Genomic DNA, 17,882 nt, shown 5'->3' with positions numbered 1-17,882 from the left:
CATCTACGTGAGCCAGCTGACCACAATCAAGTTAAGTTTTGATGGTGTGGGGCATATTTGAAAATGCTTTTCAAACATTGGTTCACTTTCTAGTGTAAAAGGGCATAAATTGATAAATTACTGCTCTGGCTCTCCCAACAAAATCTATGAAATCAAGTTTTACAGTCACAATTCACGAAAGATTGTTCTCTGTTGCATGCTTACAATTTTATTCTCACTAGTCACTACAGCAATGCCTCAAACAGCTTCTCTGATGAAAGACACAAAGTGCTCCTACCATACCACAATACTTTCTATAGCAAAACTAGCTCTTAACAGTTAGGCAATTCTCCATCTACGTAACCCACACTAAGAGAGTAGCTTGGTCTCATCTCCCCAGAAATAGTAAACTATGCACTAGATGGGGGAAACAAAATTACACTGTTAGTGTGGGTTACAGATAAACGAATGGCCCAGCTGCATGCAGTCACACTGCATTCCCTCTCGGAACAAAGGTAACAGGCAGGCAACACTTCTGATCAACAAGCCACTACTAATTCCACTACCCCCATCCTGCATTAAAAATAAAATAATCAGGAATGAAATAAATTAACTTGAAATTAAAAGCTGACAAAAACTGAACAGTTCCTCAGACTGTCTTTCCATTCATAACTTTTATTCCATTTTGCCTTTAGTGTTAAGATATAATTGCCTATTTAGTGGACTTACCTTTAGTTCATCAACCAACCTATCCCTTCTTTCTTTCATTTCTTTCATCTCTTTTTCATCCCAGTATCTAGCTTTAAATTTCAAGTCACTTGACCCTCCAGAGATAACTCCAGATTTCAAAAATAAAGTTCCATCAAGAGACACTGTCTGAAAATTAAAGACATTTTCTTTTCTTTAATGAACAATACTAATAATTGTGCATCTGCAATACTTAGTTAGGAATTAGGTTAGAAATTGTGCATCTGCAATACTCTAGCAGCTAATGGACCAAATTCTGAGCAAACAAGTGAACGTAACTATATATAAGTAACCTCCATACTTAGTTGGACCATGCCCCCAAACCCTTGCTTACACAGAGTTATACTGAGCAAGCTACAAGAATTATGTAACTGACACAAGTAGTGTTATTTTGCAGTGAGTAATGTTTTAATAAAAAGAAAAGGAGTACTTGTAGCACCTTAGAGACTAACCAATTTATTTGAGCATGAGCTTTCGTGAGCTACAGCTCACTTCATCAGATGTATACTGTGGAAAGCATTACAGCATATCAGAAATTAATCCCATGAACTGGAAATGGGACTTTTAATATATTTTATATTTAAAGTGGACTATCATAGCAGGGCTCCCATTCTGCAGACTTTAACAAGTCTTCAGAAGGTACATGACAGGGAGCTACCTGCATGTACTATTATGGTGTATAAACGTCAGTGGAGAGGAACTGCAGAATGAAGTAGGGAGACTTTCAACCATATAGTGCAAAACTTCTGTCTGCACCTCCCACACATGCTCACAAAGGAATCCCTCAAGAACATATGAAGGCACTTCTCTGCAAGAAAGCCAATAAAACAGATTTTATGTTTCTCAGCCAGACATTTTAAATATAACAAGCAAAAAGAAAAAAAAGGAGCATTTGAAAAAGAGTCAACTGTAGGGAAATATTTCAGCACCCTAATTTAAAACTCTTTCTAATTTTTTCCCTCCGAGCTTTCCAGAAAAATTCCACACTGGAAAGAGATGGGTTATGTGAAATTTCAGGGGATTAAGTTCCTTTCTGTGTAAACTGGCGAGAGCAATATGATAGTTTTTAGTTAAGTCATATTTTGTAGAATATTTATAGAACAAAGTTATTTCAAATGGTATTAAACATATCATTGCAATCCACCTGATGAAAACAACATATGAAACAAAATTCAGTTTCTTACTTTCAACCTCACTGGTCCATCAAATGCTATCTGTCTTGCTTCTTTAACAGTTTCACAGACCAGACCATTCCCACATACAAACTGAATCACTTTTTTCAGGGGTGTAAATGGAGTCTGTACAACATCAATCATCATTTTAGATCCTTTTATCTCCCTTAATTTTTCATTGATGGGCTTAATCTAAAAAGCAAAAATAATCTTCTGGAGAACTAGCTGAAATAATGAGATACAAGTACCTTGGTGGGATAGTAAACTGCATGAACAAAATTAACAACAAACATCCATATTTTCGGTAATACCTGTGCCTTCTGAAGAGACATAATTTACATTTATTAAAGTAAATAAAAACTGGACAAAACATGCATTAAAGTAACATTAAAAATCTACCCACAATCAAAGATGCTAGGATTTATGTAAAAACATTAGGACTTCGATTCAAAAAAGCATCCATAATCAGGACAGCACTTAAGCATATACATAAGCATGTGCTTAAATCCATCTCTATGGATCAAAACACATAACTGCTTCCCCGAATCAGTGCCTAGAATAGTGATTGCCTATATCAAATTTAAAAGGCAGTAACAGGTTTTCAATTTTAACATGGGAATGATGATTCTGTCATAGTTCTCGTACAGTGATTTTATTTCAATTAAACCCCAATTACTGATGGAAACAATTTAACACACTGCAATCACTAGCATTCTCTCATGTAAGAATCAACACACAAACTTGGGCACCTAAACTTGGGCATCAAAATCACACACAGACATCTAAATAAGTATGGTATGATTTTCAGATATGCTGAGCACCCACAGCTGCCACTGACATTAATCACACTTAGTCCAGTCTGTCATGCCACTGAGAGACCTAAAGGCTACAATAACCCTTCCTGCAATACCACGTCTCCTTGGAGTGGAAGAATATGCTTAACAGGGCTCCACTGCCCCGGCATGCATCCACTTGTGAGCCTCCCATATCTCTCTCCTATGCAAAAGAATCATATTGGTTCCACTGCTGAATGATTCTCCCATGGCTGCAGAGGCAGGATTTACTTTAAATGACCAATTCATCTATTTTCTTGAAGCCAGACTGCAGTTTCCTGCCACACAGATCCTTTAAAGTCTCCATGGAAGAGACATCTTTGTCCTGGACATATGGGAAGACCGACCTAGATGCAGGGGATGTGGTTTAATTAGGCTCCAGCTTTATTAACTTAGCTCATCTGGGAGCTATCAAGCAATGACTCCTGGTCATGATTCCCTTCCCTTTATTATTTCCACATGGTGGGGAGCTGTTGTCAGTCCCCGACCCTTACACAGCTCGTCCCCAGAATGTTGCTGGGACCCCACTGCTCTTCCCTCATGTAGGGATTAAGGGGCTAGGGAAAGGGGTTGTTCTGCTTGTACCAGGCATTAGGAAGCTCATTCCCCACCTTAGGGGACACTTTCCTTTAAGTCCACTTCCGATTTTGGAATATCAGGAAATGGCCTTCCAATGAAACACGTACCTGTGCTGACACCTTCCATCTGTTAAACGGCCAACAACTTGAATCTTATCTCCTGTCCAACCCCATCAGGTGCCTGAGCTGCTGTGGCAAAGGTGGAAGAAACCACACTGCCCCAGCCAATCTGACAGCAAGGGAAAAATTCTTTCCCTATCCCCAAAGAGGTAACTAATGCAATGCCCATGGCAGACCAAAAACCCAGTCCTACACTAATCCCCATAGTAGGAGCTGCTAATCCTGATCTGACAAGAAACTCAGGCTGCAGGGACAGGATATATACACATTCCTCCAAGTGCACAGGGGCCAATGGTTTACTTGATCCCTACCAGACCACCCAACTTCTCAGATGATTCCTCCCCCTCGTTTCCCCCCCAATGCCCGAGAGGAAGGTCCTTAAAAGAGCCACTATCCTTTTTTCCTGTCAGTCCAGGCAAAGACCCCCTGCCTTTGAATTTGAGAGGGTTACATTTTAACAGGAGGTCACAGCAGTCTATCTGGGGTACTTCACCCAAAGACTTAGAAGACTCCTTTGACAGCCTAAAAGGTTTTCAGATAGTTTTGGAGAGCACTTGCCTGTTATCTGGCTCTGGCCAGAATTCTTTTATGATATTAAAGAAATACCTGCATCTATGGCACTAGTTACTGCAGGGGGCACAAAATCCTGATTAGAAGAGTGGCCTAATTTGCTGAGTGAGAGGAGAGGCAAAGCAGTAAGGCTCTCAAGATTAGAAGTTGGGTTGAAGTAATTTTTAAACTTTGGCTCAAAAAACAGTACTGATGACCTCAGTGAGGTATGTGAATTTACTTTACAAAAGAACAGGAGGCAGCTAAGGCTAAGTAGCATCAAGTCATGCAGCTGTTGTTCCGTAACAGTTCAAGTTGGAATTCAGTTACCCATTAAAAACACTGCCTGAGTCCTGTGCATTTTACAATGGACCATTAATTAATAGTTGATTCCAGTTTGATTACAAAGCAAGTTTTTTTGTTAGTATGAAACAGAGTTTCATCTATGAAAATACTATTTTCAGAAGTATAAAATTACTTCTATCTACAGAAGTAATCAGTTTCCAATAGGCTGAATTTATGTTAAAATGTTTTTAGTAAATACAAAAAGGGCTAGAAATGTTTTCTCAAGATATACAAGAACTTTGTATCTGAGCTCTTTCAGGAGCCAAACTACAACACAAACAGAATTCCATATTGGGACAGAATACTAAACTATGGACAACCTGGGGCACAAGTCTGAATTGCAGGCCACTATAGTAGTTTTCTCTAAAATGCTACAAGTTTAGGGACAGATCCGTTTTACTATATGGCTTAAGGAATCAGTTTATAAAAACCATGATGTAATATATACCGAAGACAGTAAAACCAGTTACATGAGGGAGGCGCAACCAAGGGATAGAATTACAATAAAGGGTCTTAAGTACACAGTGCAGAAAGGGGAAAGGTTTGAGTTTTTAAAGCAGTAAGGAACCTTTTGAGGCATATAATGTCTCTACAATAGCTTTATTTGTGCTTAAACACTTACATTTTATATATCCTTATACAACTTAAATTCTACCTTAAGCAATCTTAAAACAACTAATTTGCTGATGAAAAGAAAAAACTTACATCAAGGTAATCCAAAGCAAGAAATGTTTCAGGCTCAGCTCTTTCCTCCTTTAGGAATCGAATGCAATCCCTTGCTATTTTTTCAGTAGCCACAACAATAGCACTCATGTACTTGCCGAAGACTTTGGTAACGGCCAGCTGATATTTTTTATGGATAGGATGACACAAGTCAAGCAGTCTTCCAAACTTAACATAACAAATTGAGAAATGATAAACCTTTCACAGATGAGGAAGCAATTAATAAAGCCATATACATTTCAGGACAAAGTATAGCTTTCTGGTGACTAAAATGGGAGAAGCTTAAGCAATTTGCATCTTGACTGACAGCTCTGAATGTTACTGTATCCTCTAAAAGAAGAATACAACCCATATATATCAGATCTTATACACAAGCCTAAAATAATTGATAACATTTTAGTATCAGTGAAGTAATATACTGTTTAACAGTTTACCATAATGGATAATCTGAAACTGAAGTTCTCTGCAGTTAAAAAAAAATTGCATTCCCACTTCTATTAAAATATACACACATATACACTAGCACAACCTTAGGGTAAAATGCTCTCCAGTTCTGTCATCCTACCACACTATAAAACTCTAGCTCAGCCAAAAAATGCCAGTGCTGCTCTTAATTTTGATCATTCTAACTTTTACATAGATACTCCCATTTGAAATTTGTAAAAATAAAGTCATGAATGAATAGCATGCTTATCGATGGCACGATAAACTAATTTTTAACTTTCATAATCTGAAGGTTCGTGTCAGTTCAATCACTTAATTCTTTAAATTCATGAAGATTGAATTTAATAAATTTACTGTTCTTTTGTAGTACATTTGCATTGTCATTCCCATTTACAAGTGTCCCTAGAATACATAAATAGATTGCCACAGAAAGCCCCATGCTGCCATATATACTACAACTGCAAATGCAAATCTCAAATCTAATTATAACCTCAAGAACATAAATAAATCCATCCAATTACCACAGAATCAGGATAAAGTCTTTTGAGACTCTCCAGCATCTCTGCTCTCTTTTGTTGGCGTCTTCCTTCATGGTAGTCAATTCTAGCATTCTGCAGCTCACCAACTATTTTGTTTAGTTCTTCATTTACTTGAGCTATCTGCACCCTTGAATTCTCCATTTCATCAATTAGGACTGTCTCCTGTTGTTTTTTCTCTGCTAACAATTCACTTTAAAGCAAAATAAGGTAAGATGTGAGAAAAATGTATCCCAATTATATTGTCTTAACTTTACATTAATTTTATGAGTAGAGTGTGATTTTATTCCACAGATTGGAGCCTCTGGGCTGAACTCAACATCTTTATATGGGAACAAGATTTTGATGCATGAAAGTCAAATTATGAGATAACTTTAAGAAAGACTTTACTAACAAACAAATTGAACTGCTGCCATTTATAAGATTTGCTATCTATACAATTAATGTAATCTTTTGCTAAAATTAAGTGGTTAACAGAATATTTGTTCAGCTGTTCTAAAAAGACCAGACACTGGACATAAGTGACCACTACGTTGTAGAAGTTAAACCAAATACTTTTTGGCTATCCTTTATAGGCATGTTTTTCACATAAAAAAAAAAAAGCTTCTATTTATTTTCCTGGTTATTCACAGGATTTTTTCAGCAAGTTACATAGAGATTTAGTCACACAACTCACATGGTTGGAAGCAGTAATATATTTTAAATGTTTCTAAGTTGAGTCCAAAATCTGCTCTCCAGATACATGCACACAGAGGGCATAATCTGACCGTGAATCAATACGATGTACAGTTTTGCAAAATTCACATGATCTGAAAAGTCTATGGCAAAATCATGCCCCACTTTACACACGTGCACAGGGCATAAGGTACACCCCTGCTCACCTGTGCATTGTGGGTCACAACATCCCTTCACTGGGCTGAAGCTCCCCCTCCATGGCCATCCCCCTCAAACCCATCCAAGTACAAGCCAGCACAACTGAGCCAGTGTGTGTGGGGGTGGGGTGCGGGAAAGTAATATGTGACAGGAAAAGGGGTGGTGCAGTTACTCTGCATACTCAAAAACAGGGGCAGGAAGAAGACATGGACCAGGGAACAAATTGTGACTAATTCACAATCTGGCTTCTATTCAGCTTCTATGGCAGCAAAACTACTAAACTGCTTTCTGCCCTTTTATTCAAGCCTTGTGGTAAATCCACAATCTAGTCCATAATGAAGACATAATCCTCATACTTATGGAGGGAGAGGAAGCAATCACAAAAAACAAAAAAAATGTGTAAAGTAACATCTGGGAGGACAGTAGCATCATTCTTAGATGACTCTCCCCTCTGAATCCGATTTCAACACCCAAAATTATTGAAAAATTACAACTAAGGACAAACAACAGGATTTAATGCAAGACAAATACTACCCTGACATTTAAAAATACATCTTAAAAAAGGCAGGTTTTCAACAATTTTTTTTATAATATGAAAAGTGTCTGAATTTTAATTTATTTAAAAAAAAAAAAACCATACATGCATGACTTAGTATACTCCTCCAACTTCTGAATTCGTTTTTTGTGGTCTTCTATCTGTTCCACAACTTGCTTTATACTTTCCTAAACAACCATAAATATGATACAGTTTACAAAAGTAAACAATTCTAAAGCCAATTTGCTAATACTATATATCACTAAATTTTCAGAGTGGGGCACTGATATTTAGCTATGTGACTAACCTTAACCATGAAATATCCACTGAAGTCAAGACACAGCATATCACTTGCATATTTAGTGGATAGCTATTTCCCATGTGAATAATATACTATATCTACCAAAACTACACGATTGTTTTCAATCCAATTAGTACAGAGATTCTTCAATGTGAATGGATCTTGACACTTTCATAAAAACAACTTGGTAATACCCTTTTAACATTTAGTTCAATACCAAAGTTTAGGATTTAAAACAAATGTAAAAAAGTTTTACAAAATCTGCTACAGACTTGCTTTTTTTGTTTTATAAATACTTAAAATTTTAAAAGGAAGTGTCCCTCTCCAGAATTTGAAACCCAACATCACAGCATTGTACTAGTGAATATGAACCAGCATGTGAAATTACTAGTCTTTTTTCCACTGTCCAAACTGAATAAAGTACAAAAACCTAAACCAAAAGTGTCCAGTATCTTGTGACAGGGAAATTAGATTTCAAATTCCTTCACTTTCATTGATCTGAATATCAATAAAGTAGGTAACAAAATCTTCATTTCTTTATTTTTAAACCATACCATGTTCCATCTAGTTGTTTCAAATATTTAAAAACCATGAAGCAGACATCAGCTGTAAAACTGTCTCTTAAAAAAAGGAGAAAAAAGAAAATGAAAATATGTTCACCCTGTGAAACGCAGTTATGCTGCTCTGATTAACAGCTAAGAAAATGGAGGACAGTTATTCAAACATACCACTGCATTCTATTTATAATGGGTAAGATAATTGTTTCAAACCTTAGAACAATTCAGAGACAGGGAGTTGCATTAGTTCCATTTTATGGTAGTAAATTTTACTGGAATTCTGTTTATGTAAAATTCCAGAAAGAACTCTAGAGTAGTACTATGTACCTTCTTTTCCTCAAATGTTTAAGTGTGGATACGGCCACCTCCAAATGTTCAAATATGAGTTCATAAGAGACACAGCTTCACCATCTTTCAATTCCTTTCACTAAGTAAAGGAGACCAATCAGATTTCCAAAAAGTGGGGATAGTGAGAAGAGAGTGCAGTATTTAAAAGCTGTATTACTCTAAAAATAGCTACATATAGGAAACATTTCTACTCACTGAATTGCCTCTGTGTATTCTCATTTGTGGAAGATTAAAAGCAGTACCCTCCCCCCCTTCCCGGGCAAAAACACAGTTGGAAGAGTTCCGATTTAAAAAAATATGACTGTTGAACTGCTCCTCTGAAAAAGATATTTGTGGATGATTAGCAATCCAAGCAACTACTTTGGAAATCTATGCCAAGGAAACAGCATGCACCAAAAAAGCAATGTTAGATATAGTAGAATGAGCCCAACCCTGGAACATGAGCAAACTTGTACGTCCAGTGGGAAAGTCCAATTCATTTTCAAGTTTTCTGTATATATGAAGATGCATCTACACCTTCTCTCTAATGTCAAAAGATGAAGACGACCACATACAGCTGACTCTGCACTTCATAGTAGTTGATAAAACCACAAGATTTGCACAGGTAGTTTGAAAAAACAAACAAAAAAAAAACACCCCACCTCAAATCCCAACTGCAGCAACGTTTCCAGGGAAAGGCAAGCCTTTAAAATGGGACTCTGTTCTTTCTGCCTCCAGGTATAAAATGTCACACAGAATGAACCCTGAGCAGGACACTAACCTTCTTCCAAAGTGACAAAACAGCAAGCGCTCTAGTGCAATGTAAGTATTTTATTATCATATGACACTTGTTCTGATCTACCATAAGTCAATGGTACAAGGAACCAGAAATGCTCACTTTTCTGTCTATGCAGTTGGAATAAAATCCACACCCTGGAGCTGAATTCCAAAAGCTGGTAGGAAACCAAAAAAATTGTCCTGATCCCAAGAACAGAAAAATCAGCCACAACAATCTCCAGGTGGCAAAAAGAAAAGGAGTACTTGTGGCACCTTAGAGACTAACCAATTTATTTGAGCATAAGCTTTCGTGAGCTACAGCTCACTTCATCGGATGCATACTGTGGAAAGTGTAGAAGATCTTTTTCTATACACACAAAGCATGAAAAAATACCTCCTCCCACCCCACTCTCCTGCTGGTAATAGCTTATCTAAAGTGATCACTCTCCTTACAATGTGTATGATAATCAAGGTGGGCCATTTTGTGCTGGAGAGTGATTGTATGGAGAGTGATCACTTTAGATAAGCTATTACCAGCAGGAGAGTGGGGTGGGAGGAGGTATTTTTTCATGCTTTGTGTGTATAGAAAAAGATCTTCTACACTTTCCACAGTATGCATCCGATGAAGTGAGCTGTAGCTCACAAAAGCTTATGCTCAAATAAATTGGTTAGTCTCTAAGGTGCCACAAGTACTCCTTTTCTTTTTGCGAATACAGACTAACACGGCTGTTACTCTGAAATCTCCAGGTGGAAAGCTAACTACAACAGAAAAAGGAAAGAGTTGACAAGACACACCATTGATCCTGCAGAGTCCCAACACTAGAATTATCATGGTAAGAAGGACCTGAGGACAGTGTGTATCTGACTCTCTTAACTGCAGATCTGAATGTTTATACTGTAAGCAGGCTTTCACGAAGCCACATCCTAGAAGAGATATGTGAAGTAATTTCTGAAGGACAAAGCGCCAGCCATGTGGCAGTAGGTCTGTCAGAAGAGAAGCAAAAACATATGCACTGTATCAAGGTTGCTGAAGTGTTTTTTGGTAAAGAATGTATTCAGTGCAATTTATAAAATGGCAGGGAAGGACAAGTATTAGACAAAGAGACAGGGTTTCTTTTCCCCAATAAAATTAAATTCCATCTCAGTATATATACCTCAATTTCTTTTTGCTTCCTCTCATCAAGTGTCATCCTTTCTAGATCCGCTTTTTGTTCCCACTGCAGTTTTTCTAGTTGCTGGGTCAATGTCGCTACTTTCTTTCTCGCTAGTTCTTTTAGCTCTTTATACCGATCCAGCTGTACAAACAGATTCAAATAATATTACTCCCGCCCTTAAACATAAAGGGAAATTTTCACTACATTATGTGCTTGACTAGCAAATTAACAACCTTATTAAAACTACAGATTGTGAATTATTATCCAGTTATGGAGCCAAGTGTTGGCAATCAGATGCCATGAAAGAAAACTCTAAACTAGACTGTAGGCAAGAAAACAGGAGAATAAAGTTTGAAGTTGTGTTTTAAACAAGTCATTAGGCAAACTAAAGCTTCCATAAACATTTCTGAAAAAAGGAGAGGACCAAAAGTAAAGGAATTATTCTTAAAAATAACAGTTATTTTGATACAATGGGGGAAGCCTCCAAGGAGAAAAATTTGTAGAGGTACACAGAAGGGTTTAAGTTTGGGCAACCTGATAAATTATGCCTAAGGTTGACAAATCTCTTCACTAATGAGGAGTCGGAACTCCTCCACATTAGTGAAAAGATATGTCAACCCTGGGCATAATTTACAGGGTTGCCCCAAACTACAGGGACAATAGGAAGGAAACTTACCAATTGGGTTCTGCAGAATTAAATGTATAATAAAAAAATTAATGTTTTTAAAAGACTTTCTAGCTCTAATGGTTGCAGAAATAATTTTCTCAATGTGAACTGGAAAATTATGCAGTGATGTCTTCCTGAAACAACTTTATATCAGAACTGTGAACTGATCTTTTCTGTAGCAGTTGGGCTGTAACCACTCTTTTAAAACAATGGATGAAATCATGGTCCCACTGAAGTCAACGGCAAACTCCCATTAGTTTTAACAGAGCCAGGATTTCACTCAGTCTCGTACTCCCCGCCCCCCCCGCAACTCTCCACAACTCACTTGACTTGCTTCCAGCTCAACATCTGCTCTTCTCTGTAACATCTCCTCTTCAACCTTCTTTTCATATGCTCTCCAACTTCTCTCAACATCAGTCAGCTCAGTGTCCAATTCTTTTATGTTTTGCTCTTGTTTAGCAAGGTGTTTCTCATTATCTTTTGAAGATTTCTTAGCCATATCTACTTTCTTGATTTGGTGAGAAGTGTTCTCCTTTGCTTTAATATACTGGGGCCTTTTCTGATTCAATGATGCTTCTAGGGTTCTTTAGGGGGGTGGGGGGGGGGGAAAAAGATGCATTTTTGTCAACTTAGGGTTTCAGGAAAACCAAGAAATGAAGCCTGGAACAAGATAATAAATAATTAAATAAATAAAAATTTAAAAATCACCTTTTAGGTGGGGACCACATATGAGATGTTTCAGTCCAAAGGTCATATTTTGATACATATAACTGAAAACAGGTTTAAATGTGAAGTACAATGCTATACCGCCCCTACAATGTTGTAGCGAACAAGTAAAATGGTTTTATTGAGAATAGTGACAAATAAAGTGGCTGAAAATTAAGTATTATATATATTTATTCTGTAACACTGTGATTACTATTTTAGAAATCTCCAATTGACTTCAGTGGGGTCAGAATTTCACCCACTCTCTTGATCAGGAAATACACTTTGAAGAATAACTTAGAACGCAGACTAACTCTCAAAATCTCAGTTCAGTCATATCATAGGAAAAAAACTTACTTCATTTCTTTTTCCATGTGTTGTTGGTCTCTATTTAATATTCCAAGCACTTTTTTCTTAGCTTTAAATGTGTCTTCAGCAGAAGAAAGGGAGTCTTTCTTGGTATTCACATCCATGTTCTTTTCACCCAATTTATTGTTCAAAAAGTCAATTTTTTTCTCGTTGTGATAAAGTCGGAAAAGTTGCAGCTGTATCCTGTTTTCTTTCAACTCTTCAAGCAGCATCTGGTAACGCTCTGCCTACAAACAGGAAATTTTTATTTGCAGTTTTAAAAAGGATTTTTAATCACTAGCAGTCTTAATCTCAGGTCCAGAGTAAAATGAGTAAAGTACTGGTGACTATGATTCCAGAAAAGTGTACCGATCACAAAAAAACCCCAAAAAAACAAAAAAACACTACACCTCAGCCATATATAATGCAGTAGTTACTATAAGAATTGCTAGCCCTGCAGAATAAATCATTTATTTAATTAAAAACATATTTATGACCACTGCACCTTGTATACTTAGAAACTACTATATTCAACTCCATTTCCTGTTGAATATTATGAATTCCACCCAATAGTAAGTCATAACTGCCTTTTTTCCCCCTCTCATGCATGCACTCAGGCAACAAACTTCGCAATACAGGGTCACTGAACACTCCAGGGAAAGGAAGAATGTAGACATTTAGCTTGGTTTCAATAAGTTTCACACCTCTGGAACAAAGCTCACTATGATTGAGCAGCAAATTGCAGGATTGGGCCTTCTGAGATCAAGTATTTTTGGATGTAAAGGTTTATTCTTCCATTTTTAAAACATTCTGCCCAGTAAGTGCCACTACTGCATCTGACTGTACAAAAAGGGCAGAAGTACAGAAATGACGTACTACTGATGTATATGGGCAGAAGACACTTAACTATTCATCCTGTCCCACAGGAAAACATAGTGTGTTCCTTGCTGATTTTTTTTTTGGTTAAATATTTCAGATTATACAAATTAACCATATTATGTGGAAAAGCATTGACTGAAAAACACTTCTTCAAGAACCATCACTTTCCACAGAAAACAAGGAAAATTTATTTATTGTAAAATGTATTAGAATTGCTTGACCCAAGCTCTATGTATTTTTACTAAGGTTCTGATCCTATAAACTCACACTATGCTAACAGAGTTTGCAGGATCAACCACCATGCCGTATGTTTTCTTAAATATGAAAACCTCCTTTTTATGTTATTTTTTGCATTACCTCCTCTTTCTCTAACTTTGCATGCTTGCGTTCTACTGCCACATGTTTTTTCTTGTTATAATTAAACTGCGCATCCCCCTCTGCCTGTTGCATTTTCTTCTTCTTTCTGTCATATTCCTCAGCAAACTCCCATGAATTACTAATTTGTTCAAAAAGCTGGGTTCTTTCCTTGGGCTTCTTCATTGCAATTGACTCTACTGCTCCCTAGAATAGAGTTTCAAAGATGTAGCACTGAGAATCATAGCACTGCAGATCACTGTACTGTACAAAGAGGGAATCTGAACTTGCAGACAATATTGTGCTATTAACTCCCTTAAAATCAAGATATCACTTAAATGATATTTCACTAACGTCAACAGCCTCCCCAATCAGAGAGACCTGAAAGTCCACTGAACCTAAACTGGACACAGACACCAAATGAGAATAAAAACGAAAGTTGTGGAATCATGTAGTACTGGCAGAAAAATCAGAAATTACAATACCAACCTCACTATTCAAGAATATATAATTTACATAATTCATCCAAAAAAATTTCTATACTAAAGATTAAAACTTGGGAAACAAGGACTCCAGTCAGGAAGCGTTATCACTAATACAAAGTGCAGTATTATGTTACATTTATCCCAACACCCATTAGGTCATGGGACTGGAGGAAGCTGAGACGATATTGACAAACTGTGACTGTATAAATCATTGTTGCAACCAGGGTCCTATGGTTGCACCAGTTCTTATACAGAGGAGGTCAACTGGGGAGTCTAAGGAAAGGTTGTAGTTTGCTGGTTATAATTATGCTGTCTGTATGTGTGAATCATCTTTGTATTTGAAGTTATGAATATTGGTTATGTAGGTGTTTGATTTTAAGTAGCCTCAGTGAAGCATTTGGTCAGCTTCTTGAGAAGGGACTATTCTCAGTAAGTGCCCAATCAAGAAACACTTAACTAACAATGGACTTTGGGAGACACCAATCCACATCTGAGCTTTCCTGGGAATGTTCAAACTAACATGTTTCAGAGTAGCAGCCATGTTAGTCTGTATCCGCAAAAAGAACAGGAGGACTTGTGGCACCTTACAGACTAACAAATTCATTAGAGCATAAGCTTTCGTGGGCGACAGCCCACTTCATCGGATGCATAGAATGGCACATATAGTAAGAAGATTAGATACACAGACAAGGTGGAAGTTGCCATACAAACTGCAAGAGGCTAATTAATTAAGATGAGCTATTATCAGCAGGAGAAAAAAACTTTATACTGATAATCAAGATGGCCCATTTAGACAGTTGACAAAAAGGTGTGAGGAAACTAACATGTAAACAATGGTGTCAGCCTGCAAAAAGCTAAATCATTCATAGACATGTGACTTCCCCAGGTGGTTAGAGACTCCATCTTGTGGCTGTGATGTTGCACAAGAGAGAATATAAAAGGCCCTGGAAACCCCTCTATTTTGTCTTCAGCCGGCTCAAAAGATACTCTCTCCACCCCAAAGAGATGCCTGAAAGAAAGTGGAACAAAGGACAGTAACTATGGGGGAAGGAGTCTAGTGTGTCAAAGAAGCTTGTTGGAACATCTCGGAGGGTGAGATTTGCCTGCATTTAGTTTCCTACTGTATTAGGCTTTGACTTGCATGTTTCTGTTTTATTTTGCTTGGTAATTTACTTGTTCTGTCTGTTATTATTTAGAACCACTTAAATCCTACTTTTCATACTTAATAAAATCACTTTTTGCTTATTAATTGACCCAGAGCAAGTAATTAATTCCTGGGGGAGCAAACAGCTGTGCATCTCCCTCTATCAGTGTTACAGAGGGCAAACAACTTATGAGTTTACCCTGCGTAAGCTTTATACAGAGTGAAACAGATTTATTTGTGGTTTAGATCCCATTGGGAACTGGGTATCTGCGTGCTAGAGACAGGAGCACTTCGTAAGCGGTATTCAGTTAAGTCTGCAGCTTGCGTGGGACATGGTTTTGACCTGGGTCTGTGTTTGTAGCAGACTAGCATGTCTGGCTCAACAAGGCAGGGTTCTGAAGTCCCAAGCTGCCAGGAAAAACAGGCTCAGAGGTAGTCTCAGCACATCAGGTGCCAGTCCCAAGGGGATTTCTGTGACCCAACCCGTCACAGAAGCTTTTCAAATGAAAATTTTCTGAGAGAGTTTACATGATGTAGATTCAGTTCCTTCCATATTTTCATAATTTTTTTAAAGCAGACAAGTTAGTAGAGCTTGAAAATTAAGTACTATATATATTTATTCTGTAACTGTGATTACTATTTTTCATATGTATTAACTGTATTTAAAGGAAAGCTAAATTAGCAGAAGAGATTTTTAGATATCTAATTAGAAGGAATATAAAACCAAAAATACTTGACTGCCAAATAAAGTATTTCAACAGACTTGTGAGGAAGATTAGGACTAAGAATTTAAATCCCATTATCAACACTGAAAGTAAGTTTCAGTTGTTTTAAGATCATATGCTTTTTTAAAAATTGTTTTGGGGTTAATTTAACATCTAGTTAAACTAAACGGATTGGAGGACTCAGTAACTGATATTATTAACAATGGGATATAGTCTTTCATCTGCTTGTCACCAATTCAAATCCACCATAGTTCCCTAATTACCAAGAGTGCTTACGCACAGATGGTTCCATAGTCTATGTGATTTTACTCTATTTCCCAGTGGATTTACACCTCCAACTCATAAAAACACACTATCACCATTAGCATCCTTACTGGTAGTCTCAGAGAGGCCAAGAACTGAACAGATAAGAAAAATGAACATTCACCTTGAAAGTAGTTCTTCAGAGGACTATTTGGGCTCATTAATAGGCCAATGTGGGGAAGGTGATATTGTGAGGCACCGTCTCCATAAATAAAAGACTTTGGTCTCTAGTGATGTCAAGTAAGCGGCTGTGATCCAAGGATCCCTTGGTACCAACTGGCAGAGTGCACAGGGTTTTACAGGGATCCCCTGGGTTGGATATATGCATAATAGTTCACTGAAGCATGGCATGTGAGTTCTCTACCAAGAGCCAGTAGCCCACTGGTTATCATACTCACTACAAAATATGTGTACAGATAATATTTAAGGAATTATGTTTTATACTAAAAATTATGCTCTTAAGGTCTTGGAGTTAAAGCAAGTCACCAGGAGGTGACATACCTCAGAAATGTTCCTTTTGGACAGAAGGCAACAGACACCCGTCTCCTTGTCTGGTCATTTGTGTATTGTTTGCCTCATGATGATGTATGCCTTTTTGCATACTGAGCCACAGGCAAAAGAGGTGACTGTGAAATCTACAGAAATTCACAGGATGAAAGAAACTGAAGCGGATGGCCTGCTTACTACTAAAGACAAAAGGACTGTTAGGGTATATCTGGGGATACAAGGAAACACACAGGATCCTTCACTCAGGAGGCAAGCTTACAGCACGGCTGTCTCATGAAAGGAGGGTCACAGACAACCCTGGTTGTAAAACACTGCAAGGATTTTCAATGAGCAATAATCAACAAGATACTCTCATGTCTTATAATTAAGCCTCTACTCTAGAAAGTGTGTTTTGATTTTGTTGTATAAACGTAATAATTTGTTTCCAATACTTCTACTTGCTATTATTAGAATCTCTAAGGTTTGTTAAACTTATTTACAGTGAAGTCAAGGATAAGTGCTGTGTGTGTTAAGAGGAGTGGTGATCTGAGGTAGAATTAGTAAGTGGCAGTGCCCTGTTTCTTTGGAAGCAGCAAACCTGGGAATACTGTGAGCACCCAGTGGACTGGGCCTGGACACTCCAGGGAGATGCTCAGAGGGCTTGAGAGTTGGATCGTGCCTATCGCCAACCTGCAGAGACACAGTGGGGCTTGTGAGCCCTAGAGAGGAGTTCTTGCATTGTTCATGGCTGATAGAGTTGGGGTGCTGACCCCTAGCAGGCACAGACAAGGCTTCCTTTTGCTTAAGGACAGGTGGTAGCCAGAGGCCTGACAACCCTGGGTACACCAGAAGGCATCACAATGGCACCTTTCAAAAGCAGTAAGTTCACACTTTAAGAAGATTAACACAAACTAGACAGGACAAAGAACTTCAGAAAATATATTTAAAGAAAAACTGTACTTGTCAAAGAGGAACTAGATGTCCTAACAAGATTTTCCATCCACAATATTTATGAGTATTTATAAGTTGAGACAAGAATTATTTTGGCTCGGGAAATAAAGCTGTTAGCCAATTTTAGGTTTTTTGTTTTTTTTTTAAATCCAGAACATGAAGACCTTTTTCAACCTATAAACTGAAGCACAGAAATTACTGGTTTTCCCATGACGAATAATGCTTCCCCCTACCTCCCTTCCACACCCCCTATTGCCCAACACAAACCAAACCCTTGCAATTCCC

General features: G+C 37.7%; 1 protein-coding gene and 1 long non-coding RNA gene across 2 annotated transcripts in view; one reads left to right on the top strand and one right to left on the bottom strand.

Annotated features, from left to right (window-relative positions):
* The window catches only part of SMC1B (structural maintenance of chromosomes 1B), a 64,852-nt gene that overhangs the window by 35,541 nt on the left and 11,429 nt on the right, over positions 1-17,882 (bottom strand). The window contains exons 4-12 of the mRNA XM_048824849.2: positions 13,507-13,710; positions 12,280-12,518; positions 11,543-11,801; positions 10,551-10,691; positions 7,540-7,622; positions 6,012-6,219; positions 5,029-5,214; positions 1,911-2,090; positions 709-855 (exon numbers count right to left, since the gene is read on the bottom strand). Of these exons, the coding sequence (XP_048680806.1) occupies positions 709-855; positions 1,911-2,090; positions 5,029-5,214; positions 6,012-6,219; positions 7,540-7,622; positions 10,551-10,691; positions 11,543-11,801; positions 12,280-12,518; positions 13,507-13,710 (1,647 nt within the window). The remainder of the gene's footprint in view (positions 1-708; positions 856-1,910; positions 2,091-5,028; positions 5,215-6,011; positions 6,220-7,539; positions 7,623-10,550; positions 10,692-11,542; positions 11,802-12,279; positions 12,519-13,506; positions 13,711-17,882) is intronic.
* Positions 6,162-15,153, top strand: LOC142069571 (uncharacterized). The gene is made up of 3 exons (XR_012665478.1): positions 6,162-6,236; positions 9,358-9,441; positions 14,875-15,153. It is a non-coding gene; the product is annotated as an uncharacterized LOC142069571 (long non-coding RNA).

Source organism: Caretta caretta, chromosome 1 (genome assembly GCF_965140235.1).
Source record: "Caretta caretta isolate rCarCar2 chromosome 1, rCarCar1.hap1, whole genome shotgun sequence".
NCBI lineage: Eukaryota > Metazoa > Chordata > Testudines > Cheloniidae > Caretta > Caretta caretta.
Note: the sequence above shows the minus strand (reverse complement) of the source record. Positions and strands in the feature narration are given on the sequence as shown.